General features: G+C 37.6%; 2 protein-coding genes across 2 annotated transcripts; one reads left to right on the forward strand and one right to left on the reverse strand.

Moving 5' to 3' along the window:
• Positions 1 to 265: 265 nt before the first annotated feature.
• Positions 266 to 5,105, reverse strand: LOC131781677 (probable alpha-ketoglutarate-dependent hypophosphite dioxygenase). The gene is given in 5 exon segments (XM_059098400.2): positions 266 to 795; positions 2,096 to 2,261; positions 3,025 to 3,184; positions 4,320 to 4,411; positions 4,645 to 5,105. Coding segments are annotated over 3 exon segments (765 nt in total). The 5' UTR covers positions 3,175 to 3,184; positions 4,320 to 4,411; positions 4,645 to 5,105; the 3' UTR covers positions 266 to 346.
• A 2,821-nt stretch (positions 5,106 to 7,926) lies between these two features.
• Positions 7,927 to 17,641, forward strand: LOC131781656 (F-box/WD repeat-containing protein 1A-like). The gene is made up of 13 exons (XM_059098367.2): positions 7,927 to 8,044; positions 8,144 to 8,378; positions 9,384 to 9,570; positions 10,260 to 10,350; positions 10,824 to 10,961; positions 11,203 to 11,321; positions 11,945 to 12,050; positions 13,185 to 13,328; positions 13,923 to 14,041; positions 14,394 to 14,456; positions 14,714 to 14,761; positions 15,245 to 15,323; positions 15,866 to 17,641. The coding sequence occupies exons 1-13, from the start codon at positions 8,003 to 8,005 to the stop codon at positions 16,007 to 16,009; spliced, it is 1,515 nt and encodes a 504-aa protein (XP_058954350.2). The 5' UTR covers positions 7,927 to 8,002; the 3' UTR covers positions 16,010 to 17,641.
• Positions 17,642 to 17,687: the final 46 nt, after the last annotated feature.

Below are 17,687 nucleotides of genomic sequence, written 5' to 3' on the forward strand. Positions count from 1 at the left end.
GATCACAGAGGACGTCAAAATGTGGCAAGAACATCAGTGACACACTCGGCTGCGCCTCGTGTGCCACTTTTTTGTTCTTACCATATTTTGACGTCATCTGTGATCTATTACTGAACAGACGCACGGCAACTTGGAATCTGTTTGTTAAATTTATAACCAAATCGCTTGTTAATAGGTATTTTTTGAAAGAGTAATCGGAGGGAAAAGAATGTCGGAAAATCTGACAAATTATTAAATTAAAAAGACGCCATTAATGATTGCACAGTTTGACTACTCTTTATTCAACTCTTTTGATGAAAAGTTTTAATAAAGTGTCCACGATTTTCAGAAAATGCTATTTCTTCCCCTAATTTTTTGGGTTGCCGTGGATCGATTTACTTTCGCGCGCGAAGAAAGGAGCAATACTTTCGGTAGAAAACGGAACCGGAAGTGACACTGGAATTGCTTCCATCCGGGGAAATCTGCTTGCTTTACCTCGGACCACAGTCGAACAATATCGGTCCCAGTCTACTGGGCCCCAGAGTTGTTCCTCCTTGCCCACAACACCGATGAGAGGCCACGCATCTGTGGCGGTGAAAGATAACGCAAAGTAACGCTTCGATCGATCTGATTGGTTGGCGGCAGCACCATGCACAGTGAATGGATGATGAAACGAAATTCCACCCGCGGGAACCTCCACATAAACAGCTTGACTGGGATCAAACGTCGGGTCGTTGATCTCAGAGGCAAACTTGTCTTCGATGAAGTGATTATAAAAAGGACCCTTATGACTTCCCGGTATGACTTGTAGACAACCTGAATAAATGAAGTGACTTGTTGATTTACATGTAACTAGTTTCTTCGATCTATTTTTAGTGAGAAGTGCTCCTGATATTTAGTAAGAAAATATTCTTTCAAAGTCGTGCCTTCCCTCAACTCTAAATTCTGCACTCAATCCGTCGTCGTTGCATCGCCGTTGTTGTAAATGTTTCCTTTCAAGCTAGAGTTAGAAACTCGATTCCCGGGTTGATACATGCGATAGACAAACCAATATAGGATCTTTTCTTTCTTTATTCCTTTTCCTATTCCTTAGGGCGTTATTATATCGAAGAGGTCAACTGAAATCATTAGATGAAGAAATTACCTAAGTATTGAGATCATAGCTTAAGAATAATCTCGATTTTGGAAACGAGTACTTGGCAATTAAAAGAACCAAAAGAAAGGTAAAAAAGGAGCGATAGGTTTCGCTTTGAGTAACAACTACGAGCTAGGTAATACAATCACAAAAAAAGTTATTGCTTACCAACGTTCGTGGGTCTTGATTACTTTATCGAGGATTACGGTCTAACTCGTCTTCTATTCAAAAACGACCTTGATCACGCGGGGTCTTATCCTGAACTGAAACGCTAACTATAATCTTCTGTCTAAAAGGAACTAATCACGGGGGCTTTAATCTAACCAAAAAATATTTCGCAACTTTTCTCGGAAGCGGCAACATTTAGTTTCAACGGAAGCAGTTACAGTCGTGGTTTGCTTAGTTCTCTGAAACATCTCATGCCAGTTTATTCGTAATGAGAAAAGTTTGAATCGAGTCCTAATTTGAAAATTTTTTGCCTTAAAAGAAAGGGCACTCAATTACACGGTTGATTTTTAAGAGCAAAAGATCTTTGAAATTAAAATAAGAACTATTGATTCAATCAGCCGCGTTTGAAAAATACAGTAAATTGATAAAAAAAAAAAGACACGATACCCTCTCCGATTAAAAAAGTTCAACGCGCAGGAAAGAAAAAATTTACTCAACGCGTTAATTCACTGTTGTAGCAATCACCCATACTAAAACCTCAAAAATCAATTTATCCCTTATTATATTTTTGGCGAAGTTCAGGGTGGTTTTAATATGAGAACATAAATTTCTCACGGGAATAATATAACAAATATTGAGATTTCTACGCGCAAATTTCTGCCATTGGAAAAATTTGAATGTGGCGCTCAGAATAATAAGAAGGTGAGTGGAGGGGAGCCACGACCAAAGTTCGCCTGGAGACTTAAAAAATTGTATGTGCACTTGCCCTTCCTCCCCCAGTACTTGTTATAGAGGCCGTATTTATTTTCTTACCATTTTCTCTGCTAGAGTCATCAATTGAAAGGAAGCCCATCACAAGGTCTTTATTTGTGTGAGGCCAAAAAGTCCAGTCCTAGTGCCACTTGATCGGAAAACTGCCACCTTGTGGAAAGTTGAAGAATAGGGCGTCGTGCTGGTTGTAACGGACGGAAGGACCAATCTGAAAGTCAAATAACTTACAGATCTTTCAAGTCTCTTTCAAAACTAGAGAACCGAAATATGGGAAGAGAGACGGAGCTGCGGGATATTTTCTCAGGAATATTATCTCAAGTGTTCACACATTCTGACAGTGAAATACATATACGGTATTTCCTCGAATAAGGGCACGTCCTCTCGACTAAAAGGACGTGCACTTATTTGAAGGAGGGTGCTTGATCGAGAGAGGCGCTTGTCAAATTATTTTTCAACGAATTGTACCCTTTTTTTTTTGGCGAAATCTTCAATAGAAAGACAAAAACTTAACATTATCTACATATACGTAATTATAAAGGCAATATAGAGATAGAAAAATTACCGGAAGTAACTTAGTGGAAAAGATACTATTCTCCTGTACTAATTCCCCCTTGGTTCTTGTATCCCCGCTATTTAAGAAATTGAGGAAGGAGGGGTGGACGCTCATCCGAGAGGAGCGCTTGCGTGAGATTATGGCCTGGTATGGGGGGGGGGGGGGGGCGCACCCATAGGTGCGTAAGTGCTTAGTCAATAAATTATGGTATACCAGCGATTTCCAGATGATTGGATTGCTATTTTACGGTCGGGTCGAAGAAAACCTAACAAACATATCAATAAAAGAAATCTGTTGTGCTTCCGAATCAGTCATTTTGAAGGGAACCTGAAAATAGGATCAACAATTGAAGATTCTATACTCACTGCACTTTTGCCTACTTGGTTTATTTACTTATTGGATATAGTACATGACTCACCAAATCACAAACAATGTCTAATAGTTTCTTGTCGCGGTGTATTTCCTCAAATAATGGGTTAATGGCGGAAGGAAGTGAAACTCGTTTTAAAGTAGGCTTGAATGAGTTGTCTCTCCACTCAAGATGGAAACTTTTATCTGAGTTGGTCATAGTGGCGCTTCTGAAGAAAAATAAGCAAGACAGACAAAAAGTTGGATGTCAAAAATTACATTGACTTTCATATCTTCCCACAGTTACGGAATTTTTATGAGCTTCAAACTCACGAGAAATAAGCCTATACGAGCAAGCCATCATTATTAGCGCAGCAGGACGCGCGCTTCTCGACGAGTCCGGCGGGAAGAGCTTTCAGAGGGTCTGGTAGGGCGAGACCCCTTGAGATCTTTCGCCGACCTGCAGTGCTCAACTTGAGGGCTTCAAATTTTATCACGGACGAAAAAACGCTCGAGCCGAAGCGCTCATAATGATGGCCTGCTCCCACGCTCCAAGCAATTCAACACAGCGGCTGTTCATTTCCTGTCATGTTCAGTTGGCAATTCAAACATAGCCCTGAACAGGCCATTTTACAGTTGTATACTTAGTTGTCAAGCCTTTGATTTGGAGTGAGGCTGAAAGTGACCTTCTTATGATAGAGACCAGTATCTGGTTAGCATGGTAACAAAGTAATTTACACTTGAAAAGCAGCAAGGTTTGTATCATAACAAGGTCACCCCTAGCCTCACTCCTGTTCAAAGGCTTGGCAACCAAGCACGCAACTTTAAAATGGACTACTAAATTAATTCACTGGGCGTTTAATTATCCTAGCCCTCTGAGGGTTCAATTAATTGATGGTTTAATGTAATATTTCTTTACCATGTTTGCAAGCTTTCAATTATACTCAAAATTGAAAAGGAACCCAAGTCCCGAGGGTGTATTTGCATCATAAGTAACAATCGTCAGGGGCAGGCAATCTTCATTTTCAATTCTATTACAAAATTAGTCGATTGTAAACGCAAGGTTGAAGAGCTTTCAGTAACTTTTTCCATAAGCTGCTATAGATGGTGTAGTAGGCGGCTGTACGCAGAAAGTGGGCCTCAAGGCTAACCTCAAACTCAAGAGCCTGCACCCTGGCTAATCACACAACGGTAATAGGACTTATGTATGACTTAAGACTTATGACTTAAGTAACCGGCTTTGTTGAAAACCCTTCCTCGCGCCCTGTGTCCCCTCTCTTTCTTAAAATGAGAGCACGAGAATAATTTCCCTTCCGGCCCCTCCTTACCAGCATATTTTCATACCAAGTGTATATAATACTCAACCTTTTAACAAAATCATCTGCGGCATTAGAAAGCTCTTTGACTTTGGCAGCATCAAAAACGTCCTCTACGACAAGATAACCGTCTCTCTCATACTGTAGGATAAAGACAAGTTGAGGGAAAATCAAATTTTAAACTTAAGTTTTCAATAAACTACATTTCCGTATGGCAAGGTAGTCCTGAGGTGAATCCGGGCGTTAACAACTAAGTCCGTATTTTGCCATACGGATCGTTTCCAAAAAAAAGGGTTATATAAGCCATACTGCAGGCAAATTCAAAATAATTAAGTTTGGTACGAGTGCCATAAATAAACTACTAACTAACTAACCTTGTTTGCTTAAGCTGTGCTGGGAAACATTGGCCTTCGGTGCTCTGTTCGCTCTGCCACGACCTCGAGCCAAATTTCCCCAGTACGGCCCTCACGCTCGGTTATTAAGCAGTCGGAAGTGTTTATGCATGTTGAGTGACGTTACCGAGGGTAATATGGCTGTGATACCACAGCCAGACCGCACTATGTGTTTGGGGTTAATAATTGTTGACGTGAGACGGCCAAAAATAATTTAGTTAAAGAGACGCTTCAAATGGCCCATGAAGGCTGAAAAATATCCCAAACGCGTCGACTAACATTTCATTTCACTTAATTTAGATATTCAGACCGAGAGGTAATTTAGATATGTAATATTCAGAGCTTTATTCATAACTCCCGTAGATTTTCATTTTTCACGTGAATTCATTGAGACCGTCACTGCTACGGCCAGAGTAGTTCGTAATCAATTGCATAGATCGCTCGTTAAATTTCGCTCAGAACCGGCTAGTTCAGCCAGTAATAAACCCTTAAAAAGAGCGACTGACACTCGTGTCATAATGCATTAAGTTAAAGAAATTCATAATGGCACCAAATGATGATATTTCGGATTGCATCTCGCTCTCTCGATGGTATATAACGTATACGAAACGTGATATTACTACAACAGAATTACATGTACTGAGTGTAAAATAAACCTTATATTAATGCAATAATACCTTTAACTTTTGTTCTCCCGTGAGGCCTGAAGTTGTCATTGCGCAATTAATTAACTATCAGGAGCCCCGGCCCCAATCACAGGAATTACTCACTCAGTGAAACTGGGGGAGAGAGAATTAATTAATTAATTAATTAATTAATAGTCACGCTTTACGCTTTCACGAGTTTTCATTCAGTCTGAGTTAGTGATCAGCCTGACCGCTCGAACAATTACGCCAAATGTTGAATAACTTGTAAGTGTCTTGAGAATCTATGGCAAAGTCATGGAATATGGAAATTAAAGTTTCTACTTTTATTTTATTTTTTTATTTATGACATTATCGCTTTTGCATACAGGCACAGTCACATAATAATTTGCGAAATACAACATTGCTATTAAATGTATTTAAATCTTGGTAATTTATTTGTAAAACAAGTAATAATCAAAATCTTGTAAGGAACGTTCGATCTCTGGAAAATAATATTTTTCGGCAGAAATATTCAGAGAGAGTGATATATTTTTCCGCGCAGTGTTATAAGCAAGTTGTAAAGTTGAACACAACAATATGGTTGAAAAGCTCAGCATCTTGGTTAAGGACTTAATTCAAAGGTGTCGGTGGACTTGGTGAAATCGTTTAACATCCAGAGAGAGGCGACACAAATAGTATGCGTTCTCCTTACGTCGAACACAACAAAGTAGACAAAATGGAGTTTTTTTTCATAAGTGCGCAGCGGATTAGATAACCTGATGGCCACTGTTTTCATTTGTCTGGTCACCATACAAGTCTGCTTTAAGAAAGAGCAAGATGGATGATGCAACAAATCTTGTCTGCGAGTCGTAATTGGCAGCGAATTCCTCTGTAACGTAAAAATTAAATTTTGGAGGATTTTTTTAGCGACTTAAACAAAGGATACAAAAAACTTTTGATGTTGTGTGACATTATCTGCGTGTAGGCAGGCCGAGAGAGGCACGGAGAGACATTCGTGACCAGCTGGCGGATGATTAGCCAGTAATCAAACGCCTATTTTCCTGCTCTATTCATTTCCACACACTGGGAAATTTACCACCGTAAACATGCAGTGGGAGAGATTCTCACGAGAGGAAATGTTGTTTGTAATAAACACGTCACCCTTGTATTTGGAAAATTGTTCTTCTTTTTGTGAAATAGTCCAGTTCCTGAACTCGGCTGTACCTTGTTGTATGATTGGATCGCGAACCTGATCCTCTGAGGTAGAAGAGATTCATCGAAAGGCTCTTTAGGAATTGCCTAAATTTATTTTCTCTTTTCTTTTCTTCACTTTTTTTCCGTCCCTAGCCAATACGTACCCACTGATACGGAAGTGGATTTCCCGGTCGAAACACCCTTAAACAGGCTGCGGTGAAGGGCGTGCTGCAGATTGTGATTAAATTTCATTCACGAGCCTCAAGGAAAGTGCTGACGGTGTTGATAGGATCTATGCAAGATATGATCAACAAAAAATAGACGTAACATAAAATTGCAGGGGTTGATCTTCCCCCGTAAGAAGACACGCGGGGACAGCCCGAGGACAGGAAAGGGGGAATAGGGAACTAAGAGACAGGGTTTACGTGTGTATGTGATTCTCGCCTTTTTTCTTTTTTTTTTGGGAAAAATGATAATAACAATGATGATAATGATGATGAAGCAACAATCTAGGTCGTTTCACAATCTGGCAAGATGCTAATGCAGTATTCTGACCTCGGTCTTTGACTCGAAATAGACGGTGGAAAGGTTAAGAAGTTATGTTCGTCGCGATAATCTCGATATAATTATTTTGAATCTGTCCAGCTTAAAGCCTAGTTGGTGGTCTAATATAATTTAACTCTGCTCCTGTTTTCACTAAGGTTACAAGGACGATGGAACTGGGGCTGCTTTAGCTCCCTACTTTTTGCAAGGACGAAGTTTCATTTTGTGTTAGCATGAGGTTAGTATGAAGAAGAGCGCGAGAATTAGCATGAATAATAAATTTCAAACATTACTAGGGGGGAAAGGGTTAGCCCCGAACCCTTCTGCAATACTCGTTTTCAAGCATCCTCAGTTAAAAATAGGCTTTGCTGTCCCTGCGTTACCATCAATCAAAACCGTATTTTAACGCTCAGCTTTTCAAAATGATTTCCTAATCTTGATCATTTGATGAAAGGCAGGGTCAGCTTTTTTTTTTCTTTATTAACGAACATCAAGTGTCTATAAGGGCTTTTCCCGGTCGGCTGGTCAGTTCCCCTTTCGATTAATTATGTTTGCTTGTACTTCTTCGCATTTCAGCCGGTCAGACAAGTTTTTTTGAGGTACAAAAGGTGTAAATTTAATCCTGTTACCGGTACGACCAGTCTAGCACGCAATTTTCTTTCCTGTAAAAGCTCAACTATTGATACTTGACTGCACTGCAAGACGAGATAATCACAATTGAAAGAAGCATTTTTGTTTTGTATAATATTTTTAGAACACCACGACAAACAGGAAGCGATCCGTTTCCTTGGGGTGTCTCCCTTGAGATCATTTATTTCCGGCCGAGTGATTTAGCGATCTGGAGAGAGTTATTGTTTGGACTGCTCATGCGTAATGGAATTTTCGTGATGTCACGATTAGATTCAAGAAGGTTCGCTATCAAACAGAAGGAAGAAGGATTTTTTCGGACTTCTAACAAAGTTCGGTATTCTACAGCCATGGAGGACGAAATGATTGATTACGGCTTCGAGGAAGATAGTGTAAGAGAGAAATTGAAAGCCGCTAGGGAGATTCTCCTCTTTAAACTCTTAACTTTCCGTGTTGTTTGATTTGAAATATCCTTTTCGAAATTCGTTTAGGTGATGGTTATCGATGGCGAAGACGAAAAATCAAGCGAGAAGGAAAGCGAGAGAAGCCGAGAACTTTTCATTGAACAAAGTCAAGCTTGTGCTAAGCATTTTGAGAAATGGTCAGAAACCCAACAAGTCGAATTCGTTGAATTTTTACTTTCGAAAATGTGCCATTATCAACATGGACACATAAATTCGTATCTGAAGCCAATGCTACAGAGAGATTTTATAACCGCTCTGCCTGGTAAGTTGATTATACCTTTTTGTGCTCAGGCAAGTTTACTTTTCCTTTCGTGACAGGCTTAAGCGAGTAATACCATTTCGAATTAAGATCTATACGTAATGGTTTCACCAAACGGAGAACATTCAGGCGACACTCAGACAATTCCATGGGGTTGTTTTGGAAGGACTGCTGTTTTATCATAGTCACCTACAAAACCGATGTGTTGATTATAGAGTGTTTACCATTTTTTACGGGACCTTTTGACAACAGTTAAGTAACTTTTCATCTGGCAGAGGAAATTTCCCAATATCACGGGAAACCAATATCGGTGCTGTGGCATGTTTGTGTCAAAATATTTTCGACTTGCCGTGTTTAGAGATGGCTTGTGCACCTCACAATCCATCGGCAATTGTTTTCCTGAGTTCTGGGGAATGTTTATATAAGATTTAGCCCCGGCGTACCCTATAAAAAAATGTACTCTTAAAAATTAAGTGAATAGTTAACACAGGGTTAGGATTTTGCTAAACACGACCTTGAAATCACGAAAGATATCTATCGTCCAAACGTTATTTTTCAGCCGGTGATACATATCATGTTGATATCTAACTTGTACAATATCAAGTGATAACAAATTAAAGAAGGTGAATTTAAGAAATTATAGAAAATAACCCAAGGATTGCATCTCTAATGCCACACATTTCATTGTTTGGTTTCAATTTTAGTTTTTCTCCGAACGTTTTTTCTGAAAAACACGAGCCACAGATTTATTACTTGTTAATAGATCTTTCAAGGTGTTCTACACGCATGCATGTACTTGGTAATCTTTTTTATGCAAATCTTTGGTTTCTTTTTGTTTGTTTTTTTTGTTCCATGTTGTAAGCCACCGATTTACCGGAAGATCTTAAAATTGCATCAGTTTATGACCTTATTATCAAAACTGAGAGAGTGATTAGTTCCAGATTGGCTGGTTTTTTTTTGTCTTTTTGTAATGTAGAATTCAGCTTTACTCTCATTTCTGCTCTACAGCTAAAGGTTTGGACCATATAGCCGAAAAGATTTTGTCCTACTTGGATGCAGAGTCCTTGTGTGCTGCAGAAAGGGTTTGCAAGGAGTGGTATAGAGTAATTTCAGATGGTATGCTATGGAAAAAGCTCATTGAAAAGAAAGTTCGAACTGATCCTTTGTGGAGAGGATTGTCAGAAAGAAGGGGATGGTAAGTAAGGATAAATCATTTAACATGATCCTTCAAGCTGCTAAGCTTTGATCTAAATTGTGTTTGAGTAGGAAATTTCCTTAGTTACTTAGCAGTCATTGTGGCACACCCACAGAATGGTTGTTTATCTTTTGATTCCACTGGTGATGTGAGGTGTAGGAGTTAGATATAGGCTACCAGGGTTGTAGCTAAGGATATGAGCCACTCAGGTTAGGATTAGAGTCACTCAGGTTAGGATTAGAGTGAGCTAGCTCAAGAAAGGAATGCTTTATTGAAATAACATTCCCAATCTTTGGCATCCCCTTCTCAGCAAGACTTTTTCAAACATTTTAAATGAAAAGATTTCTTTCAACATCAAACAACTTAGCTTGCATCACCTTAAACTGTTTGCCTTTACTAAGTAATTGCTGAGAAAAATAGAGGCAGCTCTCCTGTTACTCAGATGGCAAGCCTGAGCCATAGTAGTGGGTGGATGGCATTATCACCTTGCTTCAAAGATGTATCAAAAGCAAAGTGTGTCTTTGAGGCATATGGGACATAAGTGTCTCCTCTTCATGAGTAACTTAGTGATCCAGATGTATTATTACGTGTTTCAATATACTCTCCTGGTATATGTTATGATATGCTAGATGTAGTATCACCATCTGTTAGTTTGTGAGAAGACTTACAGTTGAGGTGTGTGTCTTTAGGGACAAGTATTTATTCAAAGCCCAAGTACCCGAGCTTCCTGACAATGCTTCCTTTAGAAGACTGTATCCAAAAGTTATTGAAGAACTTGAGGTAAAAAATTATATCAATGTGAATAAGTATTTAATGCTACAATCAAAGTTGAGCATAAAACTTTAGGTGGCTCTAAATGATTTTGCTTATGTGTATACACTAATTTTTTTCACACATTGATGCTACCACACTTTTTAATGCTTTCCTTTTAAACTTATTTCTCAGCATGTTTAAATCATTTTCCAGCATTTAACATTACTAGAGCAACACTATATGCTACAAGTACCCTCAATTCTAGCTTTATGTGCTTATAACTTAAAAATGAGCATCTTTTATTTCAATGTCCTCATTTTTTATTGTTAAGAGACAATCAGCATATCAAGATTCATTTTAATACAAGAGCCATGTGAAATTTTAAAAAAATTGAAAAGAATGGAAAGAAAATATAAACAGACCATTTTGAGCCAGCTCAAATCATTGTTCTGGAAACCTCTGTATTATTAACATTTGTGTCTCTTAATTATTTACTGTAGACAATTGACACAAATTGGCGTTGTGGTCGTCATGTTCTTCACCGTATTCTGTGCCACAGTGAGAATAGCAAAGGTGTCTACTGTCTGCAGTATGATGACCAGAAAATAGTTAGTGGACTTCGAGATAATACAATTAAGGTATGCAGTCGGAGGATTAGTTGTTTAATTGATTTATTGTACCTCTAAATATTTTTGCATGCTTATTTCTGCCTATTGTTGATTTATTTACTTCTAACTTGATTATGAAATGGTAGTCATATCAATACAATTTCTATTTTAAAGCACTGCTGAAATTGCATTTGTAATTTCACAAGGGGAAATTAATTTGTCTTCATTAACAGTAATTTAAAGTGGTGATGTACATTTTTTCACAATGTAGATATGGGACAAAAACAAATTAGAATGTGTCAAAGTTCTAACAGGCCACACTGGGTCTGTACTGTGTCTTCAGTATGATGAGAATGTTATAGTCACAGGATCAAGTGATTCCACAGTAAGGTACGTTTCAAAAACTGCCTAGCCTGGCTAATGAGCTTGGGAAGTTGCAGAAGCACTCTTCTTACTGTCTAATGTTGTTAGGAAAAGAAATGGTTTAAGTTTGAAACCTTTTATGATGATTACTCATGGGTAACGACAGTCAATGGAAGTTTCCTGTGTATTTCTTAATGCAGAGAGATCAGTCAAGGAGTTTTTGACGTAGTGAAATATTTAGACCTCAAATAACTTCAGGCAGGATTTATACCCTAAGTAGCCACAAACAAATGAATTTGTGGACAATATATGAACTTTACTCTATTCTTAAACAATTCCTAGTAGTGTCATGATGGTTTTATTATTGTTGACTTATTGGAAGGATCCTCTGGTAAAATCCTCTGATAATTTGAAACCACCAAAGTAAAGTGGTTAGTTGTAGGATCTGAAATAGGGCATTTTCATAGGGTAACAGTACAATAATAATTTGAATGTTTTTTGCTCAATTGGTGAATCCTGGGTCACATTTTAAGTGACTTGAGTTGTGAAATTAAAGGATATGACTTCTAATGTCAGTCTTTTTTCTTGGCTGGCACATGCATCTTATCCATATATTATGTAATCATATAGTTTTGTTATATAACTTGCAGGGTATGGAATGTTCACACTGGAGAAATGTTGAACACCTTAATCCATCACTGTGAAGCTGTGCTTCATCTTCGATTCCAAGAAGGCATGATGGTGACCTGTTCAAAGGTACTGAAATGAAATTATCATTGATTGCCATCTTAGAATGAGTGCCCATGCCTAAAGAAGAACTCCCCCCTGCCCTCAAAAAAAAAACAACAACAATACCCATTCCATGGCCAAGTTTGATGAAGATTAAGCACTCCTTTTTATTAATAATCTTTAAAGAAAACTTTATCAGCTGAGATTAACATGAAACAGTAACAGCCTGATAAGGTTGTGGCCCTCAATTCAAGCAAACTGAGAATAAAAGTAGTAAATAGATGTAAACATAGTGTTTAAGAACGCCAACTTGAAGAAGGCAGACCAGCTAGCTATGTGCAAAGTGCAGCCAAGGAGTTAAATTCAGGGCAACCAGAGACAAATACAGTAAGTATTCTTGTGATAAACACTCTCTCTGCCCTGGGCTTGGGCTCAAATTTTGAAAAAATGTCCAGCAGTTTCTTCAAGGAAATGAGGAGTAGGCAGATGAAGCAAATTTAATGTATTAGTTTTACTTTGAAGGAGTCACCTGTACCATCCTTGATCGTGTCTACCCTTCCATTTGATAAAGTCATGTTAGTTGGCCTATCAAACTTCAATGTTTTGTCAGCAGAACTTCACAGTTTTCCTGCCCATTTGGGTGAAGGTTTTACATTACAGGCTCACTTGAAAAGGTTTTCATCCTTGTTGGTCAGCAATGGCATTTGTAGTCAACAAACAAGGCAGAAATATCAACACAATTACACCAAATTACAGTTTCAGGGTTGTGGACTTACTGGTATAAAACTGTGAAGTTTTGGTGTCAAATCATTGAAGTTTGATAGGCCATGGGAACTGTTTTTATTGCCTGCAAGGATAGATGCAATTGAAGATAAGACCATGCATGCAATTTGAACAAACATTTCCACATCCCAAGTGACCGCATTGTGAGACAAATAATTACATTTCTCTTTTGAAATGTTATTTACCACAGTGAATAACTGAAATCTATTTTAAGACATTTTTGGTTTGTAAGTGAAGCACGTTTACTTAAGTTCTCTAAGGAAAAACACAGCAATACAGGTGGAACAGGTGCTTTGTGACAGTTGTTATCTCCAGAAGGGAAATAATTCTGAGCAATGTTTGCTTCAAACTTAAAACATTTCATGGTGATCTTGATAGGATCGCTCCATTGCCGTGTGGGATATGCAGTCCCCTACTGACATAAACCTGAGAAGAGTTTTGGTTGGTCACAGAGCAGCTGTGAATGTGGTGGACTTTGATGATAAGTACATTGTGTCTGCATCTGGGGATAGAACAATAAAGGTATCAGTGAAACTATTACTTGGGTTGACCAGCTAAAACTTTTTTGTCTGGTTGAGGGTCTGGTCAAGGAAGGAGCTTTTAAAAAATGCTGCTTTTGTAGATTCAGCACGAAAAAAAAATGATTGTTGTTTGGCTTGAGAAACTGTCTTTAGCTCCTTAACTCAGCAAGTTTCCTCTTATTTTGCCACAATGCATATTACTACATGTGGCTGTGTTAAAGGGCTTTGTTGAAACACATCATCTGTTCAAAACTTCAATGGTTTTTCAAAACTGTGTTACAGTGTGAAAAGAAAAAAAAATCCCAAACCCTACTTTGTTTAGGTCAGCTTGGTTACATTTAGAACCTGCATTTCTTTCTTGCTAAGAGGTCGGCCTTACAGTTTTGTCGATTTACACATCTTTTAACACTCCATTATTCTGAAGTAACAATCTACTGTACTACTGTCTGATGAATTTTTACAAGCATTTTGATTACCTAGAATTTCTTTGAACTTCTTACTGCATAAAGATGTGACCCAGGCACCCAAGAACTGTAAGGTACCTTGTAAGGATGCTGTTAACTTAATTATACTTACAGTGTTACTTTTACCTCAGGTATGGAGCACCTCCACTTGTGAATTTGTGAGAACCTTGAATGGACATAAACGTGGCATAGCATGTCTGCAATATCGTGATCGTTTGGTTGTTAGTGGGTCTTCAGATAATACTATAAGGTGAGTAACCCCTAAGAGTGACAAGCATCTAAATTCTCCCTACAAGATCACCTCTGAATCACATATCAGGTAACGAGAATAGAGGAGATGATCATCAAGTAAAGAAGTTCTTGATTGTTAAACAAATTCTCCTTGTCAAAACTGTACTAGAGAACAGGTGAGTATAGGGGATATGCAAACTGATGTTAGGATGTAAGGGTTTGCCTACTGATTGGGTTTTATCATAAATGTATAATGTTTCCTTATGACTGTCAGAGGCCTTTTAATAGAGATATAAAATAACAGTGGAACTCAAATTATGTTTTAGTAACATCTGGCATTTTTTTGTCTTCAATGTTATGGTTTACAACAGATTATGGGACATTGAATGTGGAGCCTGTCTTAGAGTCTTGGAGGGCCACGAGGAATTAGTCAGGTAATAAGGTTTTTTTGTGGTATCTTGTCTTTAAACCAGTCCCTAATCCTCCAATTCCCAGCAGTGATTAACATGTAACTTCTCCATATAATATCCATACATTAACCAGCAAACAGGTGATGAGAATATTCAAATTACTACAAGTAGGTAGAAGGAAGAATTAGCCATCAGATTGTGGGATTTAAAAGGTTAACCAAACAACAAATTTAGTGTGAAAGATTGGACTAAATTTTGTTGTATAAATGTTTGGTTCTCAGGTGTATCCGGTTTGACAACAAAAGGATAGTCAGTGGAGCTTATGATGGGTGAGGAACTGTTCCTATCTCTAACTTCAGAAACAAGGAAAACAAGAAATATTCAGGCTGTGTCCTCAGTATATGAGATGAAGTTGAAAACAGCACTTTCTCAGAAAATATAACAAAAGGTTCCCATTCATTGTGGAAGAGGATGAAGTGTTTTTTATCCCTTTGTGTCTGATAGATTTAAAGAAGCAACACATATCATTGGCAGAAATGCTTTACATAATGATGGTCAAAAAGGGTTTAAAAGTTTTTTGTTTTGGTCTGTTTTCATATGGATGGTTGGCCTAACTGTATAAATAAAAGTTGTTGTTGGAAAATGCAGTTTTTAATGGTTTTTGTAAGCTCTTTTTTTTGTCAACAATAAATCCACATTGAGTATTTAGTTGGAAATTGAAATGAATATGTTTGAGGGCTCTAATGAAGGATTGACAAATCCAACATGTTGTGTAATCAATCCTGAAATACCTGGTCCATTTCTATTGACAGGAAAATCAAAGTTTGGGATCTTCAGGCTGCTTTAGATCCAAGGGCTCCAGCTGGAACACTCTGTCTCAGAACTCTTGTGGTATGTCACTATATCATGTTGTTAATTTGTCTTAAACCCTACCTTGTATCCAGATAATGGAACTTCAGCAAATAGTCATCTCTTTCCTTTTGGAGTCCATGCTATTGCAGACACTATGCCCTTATGGACAATTCAATATCTCTGAAACTGCATTAAAATGTATTGAAACAATTCGGGCTATTAAAGAATTGCAGATAATTTCATGTGGTCCAAAACTAACCTTTCCACCATTCTACTTGGTGGCCATGAATGAAGTTGATGTATTGAACGACTAATTAACTTTTAACTGTCTGAGAGTGTTCAATTTGAACAGTAATAACACCATTGTGCATCAATTTTGTATCACATGAAAGTAAATTTGAACTACAAATTAGACAAAAGTGTTAAAGAGTAGACAGTATGTTACACTTTACAAAGGAACCCTGTGTTTCCATCTCCTTGTGCTGTTTAGGCTTTACTTTTACAGGCACCAAATGGTGGTCTGAAAGTTGGCAGCTGCCTCAAAAGATGGCTATTTTTAACATTGTTCTATTTCTCTACAGGAGCATAATGGCAGAGTATTCAGACTTCAGTTTGATGATTTCCAGATAGTTAGCAGTTCCCATGATGATACAATACTCATGTGGGATTTCCTTAATTACACTCCAGACCAAAATGGAAAAGCAGCCGTTAGCCCTTCAAGATGACCTGTTCATAATCTACCCCTAGCCCTTTGTTTATCGTATATTTGTACAAAAAATGGAAACCCTCGAAAATGAAGATAGTTGTAAATAATTTATGGCATAGTAGTCCAATCATGTAGTATTTGGTGCTTTCGCTAATGCATATAGAGAGAGTTGTGTAGGGTAAATCTTCATGAAGAGTGTAATAGCAGTATTACACCAATAACGTTTAGTTCACTGTTTCAATTGGGAGAATAATGCCCATAGGACTGCCTGTACAGATAGAATATAACACTTTAAAAATTGTCCTGTCGGCTGATTTTTGTATATTGCTGTGTCACTTGATAGTTTCAGTCCATAAACTGGCATTGCTGGGCATGGTCAATCACAAGTATGTGTTGAACTTCTGTGATTTCTGTTTGGCAATCGAGGGCTTCTGTGGCTTATTCTTAACATTTCAAACTCCCCAGTTAAATTTCCTATGCTTAATTATTTCATGGTTAGATATCTGTGTGAGAGAGTGAAACTTTCAAGTTCATTTTCTTTTTAACTCGGTTGACAGAAACCTTCAATTAATGTTTTCTTCTACGTATTGTAAAATCAATCCAACAGGACTTGATATCTTGGCTTAATTTGCCAGAGAAGTTGTAGATTTCTTTGCAGTCTACATCAGTTGGCATGATAAGCTTTCAAGTCAGTTTATTTAAACACTTTAGGATTCAACACTGAGAAGTGTCTTCCTTAAAAGGACCTGTGATGTTTTAATTAAGTTTTTTTTCTCTTTTGTCACCCACATCAAATGAATTGGAGCTGCTGCTGCAACAACTCTTGAAACTACCTTAATCGCTGAGTCTTTGCCCCCTGACACAGTGATCAGTTAACATTTTGGTTAATTATCTTTATGAAATTTTCCATGGAAACAAGGACATTTGAAAAGTAATGTTCTTTTTACAGAATACTGTTACACATTGTGATGTATAAGTTTGGTGTAGCATTTAAGCCCGTGATTACTCAGCTTTTTGATCAACTGTACATTGCAAGTTTGTTGTGGCTAGTGTAAAAATTATTGACTAATGCTATTTTGATAATTTTCTCTTGGTTTATCTTCATCTTTGTCACTCTGACAAAAGCTTAAAATTATATTAAATTTTAAGGGTAAAGTAGTATTTGTTCTTATCTTTTGATTGTCACGTTGTGTACTTAGTGAAGAGCTCTAAACTCTATTGTATTTATCTCTCCAGGCAGAAAGCTCACCCTCATCTCAATGGTGTAAAAATAATGATGTATCTTCCAAACAAATAATTCTTGCTGTTACTGTTGTCATTTGTAAGTTCCTAGAATGGTCGTCATTCACTCTTTTCCCCATTATTTACTTTATTTCTAATCAAAAGTATTGCAACAGTGGTGAGCTTTCCTAGTGAGCTGGTTCCAACTTAGCTTAAGTGTCTCTAATCTCATAAGTAGATTAAAAGCAATTATTGAAAGAAGTTACCTATGTGTGATGATAATTTTCAGTTAATAGTGCAGTGTCAGTAAGATTATGTAATGATATTTACTGTGTGTTGTACATAATTGGTGCATGTTGTCCCTTCAAATTTTTGTATCTCTTGGTTTAGTATACAAAAATTGTATATTAAATTTTGTTTCACAACTTTATTTGCTTGATAGTTTGGCAAGGGTTCTGAGCTGGGACACAACCTTA

Source organism: Pocillopora verrucosa, chromosome 1, assembly GCF_036669915.1.
Source record: "Pocillopora verrucosa isolate sample1 chromosome 1, ASM3666991v2, whole genome shotgun sequence".
Classification (NCBI taxonomy): domain Eukaryota; kingdom Metazoa; phylum Cnidaria; class Anthozoa; order Scleractinia; family Pocilloporidae; genus Pocillopora; species Pocillopora verrucosa.